Source organism: Colossoma macropomum, unplaced genomic scaffold (genome assembly GCF_904425465.1).
Source record: "Colossoma macropomum unplaced genomic scaffold, Colossoma_macropomum, whole genome shotgun sequence".
Taxonomy (NCBI): domain Eukaryota; kingdom Metazoa; phylum Chordata; class Actinopteri; order Characiformes; family Serrasalmidae; genus Colossoma; species Colossoma macropomum.
Window position 1 is genome coordinate 20,925,024 of NW_023494805.1, and position 17,146 is coordinate 20,942,169.

Here is a 17,146-nt window from a genome sequence, read left to right on the forward strand (position 1 = left end):
TATAAAATAAAAATGATGCTGCCATAAAACCCGCTGATTGCATATTGTGAAATTACATTAGAATAACACATATCTCTCTGGGCGGGTTTTCTTTTTGAGGCTCAGGAAAATCCTTGAAACTTGTTTCACATGAAATCTTGGAATTTTAAATGGTGGTGGTTTTCTTTCCTTAGGTGCTAATTAACTGTGTAGTGGTCAAAGCATATTCAAGCTTTTCTTGTTTTTAATTATCACATGAACAAAGCATGCTGTAACTGTATATTTGATCCTAGCTGGTATAAAACGATTTTATGAGACAAACACTTTGTGGAGTGCTGAGTACTTATATAAATGGTATAACGGTATAAGTACTGTCAGGGAACAATTAACATAATAGGGCAGTGGAAGGAGGCAGTTGCGATATAACCATCAACGTTAAGTCCCTCTTATTTCAAGTGTAATGGTCCATCCTAGTGTGGAGGATAATGTTGTCAGGCTAGTTTAGCTTCAAATGTAATACCTAGAACAAATGTGCTAGCATGGGCACACCGATATCGCTTCTCCTTGATGTTTTGGCGGCCCTCAATGTCATTGCTGCGAAGCAAAGACAATTAAGGTGTATAAATATGTAAATATGTGGAGGACACCTCACCAGGAGCCGGGTAATGACATTTCCGGCCCTCGTTTGGCTAATCCCCAAGTCGGCCCCCGAATTAGAAACCTTAATGACAACCGATAAGACACAGATGGTCAAACTCCGGGGTACGCAAGTCTCCTGGCCTCCTTCTGCTGCTTGTGGCATCGCTTCTATGTGCCAGCGATATATTAGCCCGCCAGCTGCCGGAGGCTCAAGGGCCTCATCGTGGTCCTGAGCAGAAGGTCAAGGTGCGACGATGTTTGCTAGCACGATCACAGCACCCCGTGCTTTCGGCTAGCGGCTAGCTGGACACTCCAGGTGATTCATCTTTGAAGGGGGGAGGGAATAGGTGGCAGATGCACTCCGCTGCCATTCGTCTTGTGAAGCTGACATATAAAACGCTCGGAGGGTGCAATCTTTAGAGAGTGAGCTGGCAGCCGTCCACAGTCAATCTGGAGTCAACTCCTCCATGTCTTTTCCTTTTTTCCCCCTTTCCTCCCCTTTCTCGCATGCATTCAGATGTGTCTAACAGGGTGTTATTTCATTGACGACTGAAAGAGAAATTATGTTCTTGGAGCCACAAGGCCTGCAATTTGAAAAATGTATGCAGACTAATCTAATTGTACACGTCATAACAGGGCAAAAAGACAAATAAAACAATAAATAAACAATAAATTCAATTACTGTGTAACAAGGTCATCTCAAGCTAAATGAATCCAATCAGAAGTAGTGTATGAAGAAGGTTTTATTTTGTTACCATACAGGCTTGATAGATGCATAAAGAGCATCTTTAGCCCATAAATTCTTCTGAACATCTTCATAAAACATTAACAGACAGCTCATCTTTATACACAACCACCAGGATTTTTTAACATGGGAAAATCAGCTCTAATGTCAGTCACATCTGTCCGTAGTATGCATCATCACTGTCATTTCAAAACTACACAGTCTTCTTTTTTGTGTGTGAATATCCTATGACAAATGGATCAATAGAAATGGTCCAAAACTACTTTCAGTAAATCTACATAAAAGGTTAAAATATTACAGTTCTGTTACAACAGCAATGATACTCTTAATGGGTGCTTTAACTCCCTTGAATCCTAAACTTATTAATCAGTTGTTAATGTCATAACTTATTATTCAGCAGCTATGACAATTTATAATATTATTATTGTAATAACTATGAAACCAATATGTAAGTTTTGTAGTTGTGAGATGGTATGAGTATTAGGAAGTATGTGCCCACAGGCAGACCATTGCAATTTAAGGGCAGGTGACTGTAATTTGTTTACAGTAACACTGTGCATTTCAGTGTGGAATACAGTACTCCACTTTCCACCTAGATGTGTTTTTTTTCTGCTTTTTTGCATGGCGCCATTTGGGAATGCTGAATGTTTGAACATTCAGCAGAAGGCTGGCCCTTTTCTCTTGGTAATTGGGGAGATTCAACATCTTGCATTTGAGAATGAAAATGCCTACCTAAACTCTCAGCCAACTGGCTTCTAGAAACTTCTTACTGTCAGTGCATATGGAAGGAAGGACACCTGTTTGCAGGGGGAAAAAATTGAAAAATGTACCTTCAAGAGAATTCTGACTCACAGTGAAAACTTTAGTCATTGGTGCAGTGTTTCAGAGGGTCACACTGAGTGTTGTGCCTTCATGCTTAATGCCTAATGCGTAATTAATGCCTGTGTACTTTTTAACCTTTAACTGTTTTTCAGAACTCATGCTTGCCAAGTAATTATCAACAGTAAACAGTTATTTGAAAAATCATTTGAATGCCTGAATGTGGCTCTTTGTTGAGAGCTAACAGTGAGCTGTTGACTGTTACGGGCTGAAACTGAGATGCTTGCTGTCTTCTGTTACCCAAAGTTTGTATTTGTGACCATGTATGTAACTCTTTGTGTGTACCAGATGATGGAAATCATGACAATGTGCAACATTTGGCTGGTAGCTATGATAAAAAATGCTTTTTTTTCACAAAAGTACAGCATTTATTTGAAAGATCATTTGGATTACTGAGGTTATGTTAGGGAAGGCTCAGCAGCATTTACCAACAGTAATACAGATATCAGTGGAAACACCCTACAAAGACAGAGATGTGTGTGTGTGTGTGTGTGTGTGTGCATGTGTCTGTGTGTGTGTGTATATAAGAGAGAGAGAGAGTGCATTTTGATGCTCATGGAAAAAACGTGTAACTGAAATTCCGCTGTGACAATGTCAGAGGTAACACTTTGCCTGCTGATTCCAAACAGAGTGAGTTTCTAAGAAAAGCAGATATGGCTTAAACCAACATTGCAGAGCTCAGAGCAAGAAGGTGTTCCAGTAGGGAGCCACACAAGGTATGTTTTACCATGCACAGTACATATTTCAATGCAGTTGTTGTTATTAATTGTTTAATAGTTGTGTACATAATGATGCTCTTTTTGAAAATGAAAGCGCTTCTTTTTAGTTCTTTAAACCTAATGCAAACTATGAGTATCGTGAATTAAAACCAAAAATAAATGCATTATCAACAGAATTATTTGAGGGAGAAAAAAATCACAGCATTAAGATCTTCTAAAGCTTCCATTGAAAGCTGAGCGCTCTTTTATCATATCTCTCAGTTCTGGCACCTGCAACAAAGATAGCATATCTTTTATTCGGCTCATAAACAGAATCTGTAAGCAAAACCATGACAATGAGCAGAGCTGTTTCTACTATCCCAGACAGAGCATGCGTGCCTTTATTTTGTCCTCTACAATAATGCATATGTCTGCGCAATTGCAATATAAGCAAAATAAGAGTTTTATTCAGGGCTGAGCAATGATGAAATATTTAGTTACTTCGCAAGGGCTGATTTAATGTGTAGTTTGTGATGTATATACTGAGAAAAGTTTTTCTATCTGAGCTGTTTTTTTTTATTACTCTCTGCTCATATACATGTTGCAGTTCCCTCTGGTGAGATATTCTGATACATTTTCTTACACTATGCATTCTCTCTAAGTCACTGTCTTCTTGCTTGGCCTCTATTGCATTTTTTGTGTAATATGACATTGCATGCCAGTGGTTTGGAAATTATGTGACATCTGCCTTGGAATACATGAGCATAGCGACTAATTTAGCCAGCCACAGTATACAGGCCTCTCGTTTAAAAATAAATAAATAAGCAACAAACTCCATCACTAATCCATCACTAAATAAGGAAGAAAAATGGGGGCTCTCCAAACATGTGTATCTGTCACTTCTGTCTTCTATATCAAATCATTTTCATGGAAACCAGTTATGCTCAGAATTCATTTAATACTGTGCAAAAGTCAGAGACCAAACTTCATAGATTTAATTTCCAGTCAAAACAGCCAGTTATTAATTTTCAGAAGATATTTCTGAGAAGATTAGGTATACAATAATCCACTTACATAAGGATGAGCAAGGTCAAAGGAAAACAAATGAAAAAACAAGAGTTTCCAAAACTGGAGTTCAAAAAATATTAAGAGGTATAGAGAAAATGGCACTCCTAACAAGCATGCATAACCTGGCAGACTACAAAAACTATCATTATCAGATAAACAGTAAGGTTTGGGTTGGGTGGTATAATGGTAAGTTATCACATTTCTGTTCCATGTCTCAATGGCCAGAACATATTTTACCCATAAATGATTTAGAGGAGCTCATTGATTGGTTGTGTGAGAGCCCACCAATAGGTGGCGTTGATACAAAAAAAAATGCACTTGTTTCAGCAGAGCACCAATTAGTCAAAATCAAACATGCACTTCGGTGTTCAGCACCTGCTCCCTACGGTACCATTAATTTAGGTGATTGGGCTTTTACCTTTCTGTCCCTTCAGCACCAGTTGTTCAACTTCACTACCTCAGATCATTTAAATCATTATCATCTTAAACATGTGTTGTGCTTTAGGTAGCCAGAAGCAAACCTGTTTTGTAGTGAGCAGAACTGTTATCATGCTAGCTAAGCCAATGCTAACCAGCTAATATCTCCTAATTAGCAGCACTGTTTAACTTTTAGCAACTGTTAGATAGATGGTTTGACATTTAATGAATGATGGATTGGAAATTACATTCACTTATTTGGTTAACATCTAAGTGAACTTTTTTCATAAATATTTTTTTTCGTTACAAGTGATTTTTTCCCGTTTCATTATTTTTTATTTTGATGAGAAGGCACAAAAGCAACATTAATGCTTGTAGTGTCACTTACGAAGAAGCTGCTGATCTTCAGAACAGTAGACTGTTCTCCCTAGAGTCCAGACCTCAACATCATTGAATGTGTTTGGGATTCCTTAGATCATGTGAAGCAGAAAATGCAACCAACTTCTAAGACTGAACTTTGTCTCTGCAGATTTCTTTGAAAAGCTACAAGCAGTTCTCCTGAAAAGAATGAAATAAATGCAATTGGTGAACAGTACAAAGGGTAAATACTGAATATTTTGAGATTATATTTAGTCATTGAGGCCTCTGTATAATTCTCTTTTATAGTCTTTTTTTTCTCTGACACTATAAAATGGATAACTTTACACAGAACACATTCAGCATTTCAAATTCAACATTTTGTTTTTGGGATAGGAACCCCTGCACATTCAATGAAAAAGAAAGTAGCTTAGTAAGTAGAAGTAAAACGTTTCTGCTGAGAATTAACTGCTCTTCTAGAGGACAGAGTTTATATCGGGGTTACCCATCATAAAGGAGTGTGAAACTGCAAAACTGTGTGCAGTTTGTGCTTCCCCGGGCCTCTCCGACGTCACTTTTTATCAAACTGGATTTTTTTTCAGTGGCATTTTCTGTGGCTGAAGCATGGCAGTTGGTTGTGTACCCATTTGCCTCCCAGCGCTGGAGCTGATGCCAAAGAAGGGACAAGAGTGTGTGTCATGTCTGCTTAAATTTCCCCGAACATGCCGAGATGATAGGTGTTCTTGTTTGTGAGCTAAAATTGGGAGCCGGCTTTGGTCTTCAGCATCGTTTGTATCCACTCACTGTGATCTGTAGAGGCACTGGCAATGGCTGCATCCACTGAAACACAGACGTACAGGCTGGCCACATTTTTCTGCCAGTAATCTGGCCAAATGCATGGGGCATCAGTTTTGGTAACAGTACATTGCTTTATTTAGCAAAGCATCTGGCAAAAGTGTGGCTGAGGATTGTAGACATGAGTTGCGCCATTGGTATTCATGTTCATTCATGTTCAAATCCCAGCTGTGCCATGTGCCATCGGTGGCCAAGGTTTCCCAGAGAAACTCACCTGGCTGCATTTTCACTAGGTCTGTTCTATGTTGTTAAACCAGCCTTTCAGTTTTCAGTTTGGTCTCATGGTTGAGTGTTTAGCTGGGACACTTGACAATGCAGAATGGCCAGGGGGATTTGAAAAGATGGAGAAGTGAGCTTCACACACACAAAAGAAATTGTGTGCTTGGCTGTTCACTCCCAGACTGGTTTGTGTGTTGACAGTTAGCTGTTCTAAATTAAAAAAGAACAAAATTTGACTCCAGCTGTTTTTCACTGACTGACAAATGATTTTTCCCCTATTTCCCTATTCCATATTACAAATGACTATTTGTGGGAGATAAATTGATTCTCACTCTTAAAATAAAGGTGACAAAAAATAGTTCTTTGTAATTTTTGGTTTAATAAAAAACTTTCAAATGATGGTTCTTTGGAGAACTTTATGGATCTCCATACTCCATACACTGGTTCTCTAAAGAACCATGTTTAAAATGAGACATGTGAGTGTGAATAACCTATTAAAATTTTAAATAACCATAATCTAAATTTTCTAGGAAGAATCCTTAAATTATTGCAGATTCTTTACATCATTTGAAGATTTTTTAAACCTTTACAGAGTTCCTCACACTCACACATCTCATTTTCTCTTCTTTAGAGAACCAAAAAAGTGGTTCTTCTATGGCATCATATAAATAACCCTTTGTGGCAACTTGGTAGTACTCTACCATGTAATAGGCTTCAGTTAATCTGCTGGAAGCTGTGAAAACTATGAAATTTGCTATGTCTTCTAAATCATGATCAGAGTTGTAGGTGATTCCATAATGACTAAGAAAGCTGTATACATTGAGAATAAATTAAACATTTAGAATGTCTTTTACTTTGGCGATCAAATCTGTGGCAGATAATGTATTAATGATTTATTATCAACAGTACAAAAAACTTTAAATATTAAATTAAATATCTTAAAATACCTGCTGTTGTCTGGCTTATAGTAGTTCAATTTAGTGCAAGCAAGGTTTTTAATAAAACAACAATTTTGATAAATGAAATGATAATTATTATGACAAGTGATTCCAAACATTTGAACAGTAGCATCTGTATCCATGTTATAAGCTAGTCTTTTCTGAATGCTAAACTAAAGGGAAAGGGAGGATAGGCTAACTGTTCACAATAGCCATTTTATCATGCCATCAAACTCATCTGTATGAAATCACCACCACACTGCTGACAAAAAAAACAAAAAAAAACAAAAAAAAACATGCAAACTGCAGCCAGCAATAACTTCACAAGTGCTGATAAAAAGGCATAAAAAAAGGCCTTTAAAAGTGTGGCAACGCTCTTCTCTCCTCCTAAACACTGCCCTCAGAGTTCAATTATGGAGCAGGTCAAAGCTGAAATGAGTCCTGTGCCCTTTCATCACAAAAAGTGCTTCACAGTTTGCTAAGCGTTGCCTCAGTGCTGGAAGAAGATCAGGATTTCACAAGGAGATCATTGGAGGAGTGTGTGAAACCCTCCCCCGCTCACCGAAGTCCTGCACCTGCTATTTGACTCTAAAGATGCCTTTGCTTCCTCACAGACAAATCGGGCACACTTTGATCTGACTTTCATGCCTACGTTTGTAGCGTTTTCCACTGAGATTCCGCTGTCTCGCTTTTTTCGACATTTTTCTCGACATTTTATAGCGTTGCTTAGTTGTTGCCAACGTCTGACTGGTTAAGTGTGCGGACAGAAATTGAGTTTCAGGACCCGAGAAATACATACATAAACATATTTATAAATGCATTTAATCGTTATATAAATAGTGTATATTTTCTGTGGGCTGTTTTACATTTATGAGTCGTTTAATAAACGCACATTAAGGCCTATTTTGATCAGGCACATCCTCCGCGTGCAATGGTGCGCTTTGTAATGGTGCGCCCACTGCAACGCGAGAGAAATCTGCTCAAATGGCTCGATGCGGACAGTCTCAGCAGCGGGCTGTGATGCTGCGACGGTCCGTCTCTGGTAATTTCTGAGGAAAAATCCGTGATGTAAAATCGAGTGGTGACTTTTTTTAGACGACCCGTATGAGGATTTAAAGGCGTTTGGACTCTCGCTTTGCGCTCGCTGTGTGTGTTTCCCCCCTCCGTCTCTAAGACCAAGCGCGGGAAAAAGCCGCTGAGGCGTCGACCAAAATGGCTCCTCGTTCGCTTCTCGTCCTCGTACCAGCTCTCTGGCTGTTTCTCGTCCTGAATGGCGGACGGTGCTTGAACGGCGACGAAGACCGCTCGCAAGATGCCGAGTGTAAGATGAAGAGTGTGACCGTATCGGCGCTTCCTTTCCTGCGGGAGAATGACCTGAGCATCATGCACAGCCCGTCGGCCTCGGAGCCCAAGCTGCTCTTCTCGGTCAGAAACGATTTCCCCGGTGATGTGGTGGTGGTGGACGATCTGGAGAACACCGAGCTCCCCTTCTTCGTGCTGGGTGAGTGTTTACATTTTTAGTTTTAAACCTTGTCGCGTATGATGTGCAAATGACATGTGATGTCCTCGCCGCGGTGGTATAATCGTCTATTTTTATTAGAAAATAAAACGTAGGCCTTCACTCCAGACCTAACCTCGATGTTTTATAGGCTGCGTTGTTGCTAACTGATAACAACAGCAACAACAAAAAAACGGTGTCTTTCCATCAGGCCCGGCTAATGTGTAGCCACACAGCTGCAGTGATGCACAGCATACTGCTATATGTAGGCTCACGCCTTAAAAAATGTGGCTTTGTGTTAGACAGAAGGATTAACACAGAGCTATATATAGACTTATAATGTTTGATTGAACGAAGACTCATTTACAAGTCGATCCAGTGGCTGTGTAGTTTACTTTAAAGACTTTGAAAACTTCTGTCAGTGGCACGTCTAATTTCAGTCAAACTGCAGTCTAGTAAGCCCTAATAAGCATTGTGTACTAGATGAACATACTTCATAGGTAGGCCTAGTCCATAAAAGATTACGTTGCCAACTTATTTATACATTTATCCAGACTTTGTCGTTTATGAATCCCTTAGTCAACAAGCTGTTCGAAATAACCTATTCTGTATTTACGTTGAACAACAATACTAAAATTGTCAGAATATCACCAAAATGGGAGCTCAGGCTGTTATTAAACTCTTGTTTTGGAAAACAAATTCTTGTATAGAGCTGCTTATCACACATAGTGCTTGTAAAATCTCAGTTTTAAAGCCTTGCAGTGCTTTACTTTGAGTGAGTTTGTCACCATATGTGACAATACAGTTGCCATTAGTGCTCTGTTAAATTATGTTTTATGCAGAAGTGTGTCACTGATGCCAGCTTATGGATTTGTGCCCTGCTGCATGTGGAGCATGGAAGTGCCGCTCATGAGAGCTTGGCTGCTGTCCATGGTGCTGATATTTCGGTTTGTGCTGCTTGCTTGACTGCCATTCATACAGTGGAGGGTACAAAGTGAAAGTGTCTTTGGAGGATGCACAGTTCTATAAGTCATCACGAGGCAATCAATACAGATGGCATATTTGTAACTTTAGAGCTTGGAAGCACTAGTCATGTTCTGAGAGGCCGTGATAGATGGATGGGGCCTAACTGTTTTGCTTGTCTGTGCCATGGCGATGACAGGGTTGTCATTTTGAATCACACTTTATAAAACTGTCTGAACAGGTTTGAGGAAAGAAATAAGAAATGGTGAAAACTTGGAGTTTTGCATGTTAAAAAGCATAGAAATGGGCAGGTACGCCAGAGATAGTCTGGGGACAGTTTTCGGTTTTTGTGGTAATCTTGTTTTGAACAGATTCATTGCAAGTGTATGCCTGTCTCCGGTATTTCTGTCCTCTGTCATTTGCTTTTTTATTTTAATACATTTACATTTGCAGCATTTAGCAGTTGTTCTTTAAGTATCTTTACTAGTTACAGACAGGTTAGAGAGAAAGCTAGTCCTGAGCTTAGATATTGCTAGAAACAAAGCCTATGTCGATACCTAGAGAAAAAGAAACAGAATTAAACATAGCACAATACAGTACATTTCAATAAGTCCTGTACAAAGTACTTAGGGCTCACTTAAGTGCTGTACAAAGAGATGTGTCTTCAGTAATTGGTATTTTAGAAATAGCTTTTAGTGACTGTTGTTGATTGTATAATGTTTGGTTAATGAGCTTTTCAGAACATCAAAATAACTAAATGTAAAAATAAGGCTGCATATGGTGGAGAAACGTTTTTGTCACATATAAATATCAAAAGTCAGTGTGTTTCACCATGTGACTATGCACTTTTTAAAGTGGCTTGCATTATCATATGTACAACCCCACTGGCTGAGTTGACGGAATTGATTCATTATTAAAACTGAAAGCAATTCTGGTGTTACAAGTAATGAATCTGAATTTCTGCCCCACTACTCTACTAAACTTTTAATGAAAAACTACACAAGGGACCCACATGCAGTTTGATGCAAGCACTTTCACCAATATTTGAATGCATAAGGAACTGCATATTTATAAAGAAAAGTCCCAAGAGTTCAAAAAATGGTGTCAGCACATAGCTAAGTAGAACTTTAGTTTGTCAACACTGTTTGGATGTCTGCATTTTTTGTAGCATACCATTTTCATGGAGCATTTAAAGCTTGGAAAAACTTTAACATTCAGTGCTGAAATTTACAATTCCTTTTACTGCTCAATTTTAATTAGATTCACTCAGAGGGCCTACAAGCTAGGAAGCATTATTATTTCCAGAACATACATCATGTTGCCTTCTGCAGGTTCTTTGTGAGAGTGTGTGGCTGTGTTGTTGTCGTATTTTTCTGGGGAATTTGGGGAATTCTTGGGAATAACATCATTCTTACTTCATGTTTAGAAGGCGAGAGTTACTGTTTTCAATTTGCTATACTTTTCAGATATACTTACTTATTTCCCTGTTTTTTTTTCCATTGTTTTTTGTACATGTATTTATATTTACATGGTATCAATGACAGAAACATGGCAATAATGTAAAGAATGTTTATTTTTGAAAACAATCTATGGCTATGTTCACACAGCAGGTAAAAGTGGCCCAGATCCTTTTCTTCATATGTGACACAAATGTGTCATCTGTGTGGTAGTGTGAACAGTAAAAAACACATTGAATCTCAGTCTGAACAGCCAGATCGGAATTCGTGCAACTTTTACGTCAATCCAACTCCACATTCGTCACAATTTTGTGCTGCTGAGACCTCACAAACATTTAGAGTGATGTTTCTGCACGAAAATTTGAAGGCACTTATCGCAACCGCTCCGTGTACGGGCATTTTTTCAAAATCTCTCCGAACACGGAGTGCTTGCTGTAGGAGAACAAGGCTGCAAACGTCAAAGAAAAGTTCTGAAAGCAAAGTTTAAAGAATCCGAGGGCATGAATCAAAGAAGTGACCAAGTTACGTGCCCTTTTTATGGTAAGCTCGAACACATTCTGGGTGATGAGCCCAGGTGGCAACCATTGGAACTTCATGCTCGCTCCTGTGATGCTGGCGAAGGTGAAACCGAAAGCTCCGGGAGCGACTGGTGTTCGTTCATAGTCATGATTGTTTACTTCTGGATGAGCCACGTGAAGCAATGCAAAGCATTGTTCTTTTGCCCATGCGGGTTGGTTTAGGAGCATGATCTGTTCAGACTAATGTTACATACAGGTCACATTTAAAAGATATTGTGAACAGCCAAACAAAAAAATCTGTTTTGATGAGAAAATCAGATTTGGGCCACTTTTACCTGCTGTGTGAACGTAGCCTATATGTACAATATGACCATTAACTTTAAAACTGAAATTATTATACATGGTCTCTTCTTATGCTAAAGAATCCCAAAGTAGTATTGTTTGAAAGTTAATAATAATAATTACTGTAGAATTACACCATGTTTTGTTATTGCTGACAGTAACTGCAGTTTCTAAAGGTTAAGCATGCTTAAGCCTTTATGTGCCTGAGTATGAAATTGAGGATGTTTTACATTGATGGAATTACTCTCCAGATTGTTCTGATATCAGGTGTGGTGCTTAGGAATTCAGGAGAGGTGCAGTTCCTTGTATGAAAAGACCTTGAGGGGGAACCAATAGCATTAATCATGAAGCCTGATGAGACTAAATTTCTAGAACTCTGTGGGACACATGGTCTGTATATAAAACTAATAGCAAAATATCATATGTTTTATGAGTTTGTACAAACTCATGCAAGGGATGTTTTTAAATATTTGAAATTTGATCATGGAGATTTTTATTGTGTGCATGGGTGCTCGGTTAGCTATCCAAAGTGTTCAGTGTCACCTCGACAAGCTAACATGTTTGCATAGCATCTGCTAAGGATAAAACTTGAAAAAACTTGGCATACAAATCCACAAATCATTATCATCTATTGCTGCATTGGTTATCTCTACTGTTAGCATGAGCTCATTATTCAAGCCACGTAAGACACAAAAAGTTTAACCTGCAGTGACGAAATGACTTTTCTTGGCTATTTATGATTAATAAAACATTTCAACTGTGTAGCTCTGTTGGCTGCAGAGTACTTCTTTGTATTAACTTATGTTTTTAGATTGTGCACCAGTTTGTGCTGTTTGTGTATCATTAGGAAGAACTATATGTTAAGATCAGCCAAAGTGATGGTTTTACTTGTATTTGCGAGTAAATGCATGAATGTGAGCATGTTTATAAGGACATGGCTGAGAAGGCAGAGCTTCTTTTTGGCCAAAGTCTTTTTATTTTTGCCGTTGTTTTCCCTTTGTTGTGGTTAACTGGATAGATGTAACAGATACTTGACAATCAAAATTAGTCAGAATGTACATCCCTGGTATAAATTAATAAACAACTTAAAAAATAGGAGCATGCAAAATAAATGGAACATTTTCTAGTACTTCTATTGAGCATACTTTGAGTTTATTTACTCTTATTCTGGCACAAAAGACTCTAGTAGTGCTATGGATCATGGATGTATGAATGTTTTTGACCTTCGTTGTTGCACTGTTACTAGTGTAGGCATCCTCATCTATAATTTAAAGCCCCAGCCTGTTCTACCAGAAAGCGTGTTTTGGTGTAGAACCATACGTTTATCTGCACATTGTGTCTCTTAAGCTATGGCTATTTGCATGCATTGGATTTATTAGAATGACCAAAATGGATTTATCTTTAAATTGTGGAATAATGTTAAAGTCTCTGAGATGGATGTTACCCTAAGTGTTACACTTACTATCCTCTTCTCTGTAGCCTTGTTCTGTTGTTATTAATGCAGTGTTTACCGAGGAGCCACGAGTATTTGAACAAGCTTTTTTAATTAGGTACATTAGGGTAATTGGTTCAGCAGACTACACACACACACACCTTCAGGTATATTTAAAACCTGTTAGAGAGAGGCCATCATAGTTCATAGCCTACATTTCAGAAGGTAAGATGTTTTACAAAATCTTAATTTTATTCTGCTTCACTAAATGGCATAAGTGAAAACACAAAGACGCTCTGAAGGTTGTCTGTTGTTTTTTATTTCTCTTGTTATATTTTTGGCACAAAACAAATAATAATATATGAGATTAATGAAATAGACTTCTACATCTTTTTCTTTGCAATATTCCTGGCTTTTGAGCTCAGACACACCAGGTTTGCTTGTCAGGACTGCAGTGAGAGAGAGCACAGAGACTGTGTGGCAGTGAGCGGTTACCATAGCAACAGGAGCTGGTGCTTAGATGGTGCCTTGAAGAGAGATGACGTTACATTTCACCCACAGGAAAAGAAAAGCAATAGTATCCAAGTACATCTGGAGAGAAACGAATGCAAATGCAATGCTAGCTTGCATGTGAAACCCTTGCTGTTGGCTGTCATTGCATTTGCAGACTCTGTTGGCTGGGATTTTACATATTATGATTATGATGAGTTCCCCTGTCATGACTGATCATATTAATTAATTGTAAATGTTAGTTTTCATAAATCTCTGGTTGATGTTAGTATGAACTATTTGACAGGTTTTTTGGTCTTCTGTTGCAAATGAAATGAAGATGAGTAAGCATTTAAAAACAAACAGACTTAAATCCTCAAACAAAGCAGGGAGGAGTCTGCATTCTGTCTACAAATATAGTTCCTTGAATCTCCAGTGTTGATGTAATTTGTGATGCTCACAGCTCTTGAGCCCCATCCTCAACATACCCTCTACCACAGGAGGCTTCTACCAGATTCTGCCGGCGCCCTAAATGGCATAGGCCTTCAGGAGTGCATCACCCAAGATAACTTTAAACATCATTGCTGTGAAGCCTAAAATCCCAGGGGTTATGGTGGCAAATGTTGAGTGTGTCTCTGATGTGCTTTCCCGTTGACTCTGTGAGTTGTCCCCAGGGATGAGAGATGGGATTTTGGTGTGGTGGGTGCTGGAGGACATTAGGATGACGACGTGAGTGGAACTGAGCTGAAATGTGTAGTCCGGGCTCAGATCTATATGCACATTCACGTGGGCCAGCTGAGGGGCATCTGCAGGACGAGCAAACACAGTTCAGTCCACTTTGCAAACATTCTTTGAAGACAGCTTGAGCTGCATTAACTGTCTGTGGCAGTAATGTATGGCTCTTCACGAGCTGCTACCTGCCGAGAGTTCTTCAGGCAAACAGAAGAAAACATCGAGATTGATCGCTGCTGCCGCAATCAAGGAAAGAGTGGACTTGTGACCCTTACGAAGCTAGTCAGAGCTTTCTGTAGTGGTAAAAGAATGGAAAGCACTTGGTGTATCATAGGGGCTAAAATTATGGTTTAATTTCTAGGTTGTGTGTGATTTGATATTGGTATTTTATATTTACAAATTGCATATTTCAGATGTGGCGTGCCATGTCATTCTACAGAGATGTTGCACTCCGACCAAGTTGACAAGTTAGCTTCATTTGCCATGCTGAGCTGTTTGGAAATGGAGGACAATGAGATGTTCACTCAGAATACCTGAACAGATCCCCATGCAATTAGACCAATTGCTGTGAAGTTATCGATCTTAGATGTCAGGAGAGAACCTCTTAGTGAGAAATTCTCACCCAGTGTGGAAGAATGAGAGAGAGAGAGAGAGGCCCACACCAGCTTTAGGAGGATCTCTAATGGAAGCTCTCCCATGTCCACTCTTACAGCACTAGAGCAGAGTGGATTCCTCTCCAATCACTTACAAGCCACAGCGCATTATATCCTCAATATTACGTCTTCACTGCTTGACTTTGCCTCCTTCAGCCCCCTTTTACTCATAATAGTGAAGAAGTCATGAAAGCTGTTGAAGGTGTCAAAAGCTCTGGTGCCCTGAAGTCTAGGGTTTTCAGAGAGTGGTGCAGTCTATGATACATAATGGACTCTGGATGATGGGGCTGTGATTAAAATGTTCAAAAACCAGGGCGAGTCTGTGCAAGTATCACATTATGCAAGGTAATGGAAATTTTAAGGACTATTTTGTTCTTAATAATGCTAGATGAGAATAGAGAGAAAACTACAGTGGTTTCTAGAATTATTGGCAATGTCTGGGTAAAGATAAGAAAAAAGATAAAAAAAGTAGAGGAAAAATCTTTCAGCTTGATTTTGTGATTTTGCACTGAAAATATAAAAGAAATCGTAACCTTTCCGTAAGGTAAAATTCTTTAAAATAAACACAATTAAATAAAATCTTTCTCAACACATGTGCCACAGCGCTGAATTCTCTTGTGCAGTGCTGAGTGTGGTGGGAGAACACACAGGGATCTAAGACCGTTTTTCAGTGAGGTTTAGACTGAGTTACTGGGATATCCAGTGTAAAAGCTTGATTCTGTGGTCAGTTGACTGTTTGGATTTTCGGACTGCTTGAAGTTCCAGTCACAGCTTGGTATTAGCCTCCTGGCAGATTTTGATCTAAAATTTATTGTGTTTGATAAATCCACAAAGCCATATATCCTCAGAAGATTCCCTTTGGAGTCATACTGTCGCAGATCCAACACAATACATCTAATTACCCAAAACAGCATAACCAGTCACAGACGAAGTGAATTAATGGATGTTATTATCTTGTAGCAAATAAATTACATTATAACAATGACACAGCCAAGATCTGGGATGTACTAGAGACAGTAAGCAAACAGTCCGTTCTCATAGTAGATGAGTTGGATGTGGGAGAAATGGGCAATACGTGAAGACCTGAGCGACTTTGACAATGGCCAAATCATTATGGTTATACAACTGGGTTGAATCTCTGAAACGGCAGGGCTTGTCAGGTCCTCCCAGTCAGCAGTAGCAAGAACCTACTGACAGAGGTCCTAGGAGAAACAAACCATGAACCGGCAACAGGGTGCCCAAGGCCCATCGATGCTTGAGGTCTACGAAGGCTATCCCTTATGGTCTGAACCGACAGAGAAGCTACTGCGTCACAAGTCACAGAAATTTTTAATGATGGTTGGGGGAAGAATGTGTCACAGCACACAGTGCGTTGCACACTGCTGTGTATGGGGCTGTTTAGCTGCAGGCTGATCAGAATGCCCATGATAACCACTGTCCACCTTCAAAAGCGCCTGTAGTGGGCATGCAGGTGTCAGAACTGGGCCTTGGAGCAATGGAAGATTACCCATGTCCACCATTTACCTGGGGAAGTGCACCAGCATGCACTGCAGGAAGAAGACAAGCAGTTTTGGTGTTCTGGGCAAGGTTGTGTTGGAAAACCCTGGGACCGGGCATTCATATGGATGTCAGTTTGACACATGCCACCTACCTAAATGTTGTTGCAGGACAAGTACACCACTTCATGGCAGTGGTTTTCCATAATAGCCTTTTTCAGCAGGATGATGCGCCCAGCCATGTGGCATGCATAGTTCAGGAATGGTTTGAGGAACATGGCGAAAAGGTCAGTGTGTTGCCCTGGTCTCCAAGTTCACCTGATCTCAATCTGATCCATCGTCTGTGGGATGTGTGGGATGATCTTACGAAACTTTCTGGGGCCTTGTAGAGTCCATGCCTCGCTGGGTCAGAGTGGTTTTAGTGGCAACAGCATATTAGGCAGGTGGTCACATTATTTTGGCTTATCAATGTACATCATATTGAGGATAGGTTTTCTGTGTGACCTTCACTTTTTTATGCCGAGTCTGATTCTCTGTTTGTCGTTAGAATGTGGTTCCAATTTGAAGTACCAGTGATGTTTGGCAAACTCCAGATGCTAATGTTTGACATTTGATGACAACATTGCTCCTGCAGTTGTCCAGCTCTGATGTTTAGAGGAAGGGTTTCATCTTGACCTGTTCTCTTCTGTCTGTGGGGGCAAAATACGATTACATCCAGACAGGACCATCACAGCTTCAGTGGTTGGAAACTCCTCAGTTATGCTGTGATATA

The 17,146-nt window shown here is 39.5% G+C and overlaps 1 protein-coding gene across 1 annotated transcript in view; it reads left to right on the forward strand.

Moving 5' to 3' along the window:
• Nucleotides 1-7,794: 7,794 nt before the first annotated feature.
• astn1 (astrotactin 1) overlaps nt 7,795-17,146 on the forward strand; it is a 223,201-nt gene continuing 213,849 nt past the window's right edge. The window contains 1 exon segment of the mRNA XM_036596278.1: nt 7,795-8,295. Coding sequence (XP_036452171.1) covers nt 8,007-8,295 — 289 coding nt within the window. The 5' untranslated portion in view covers nt 7,795-8,006.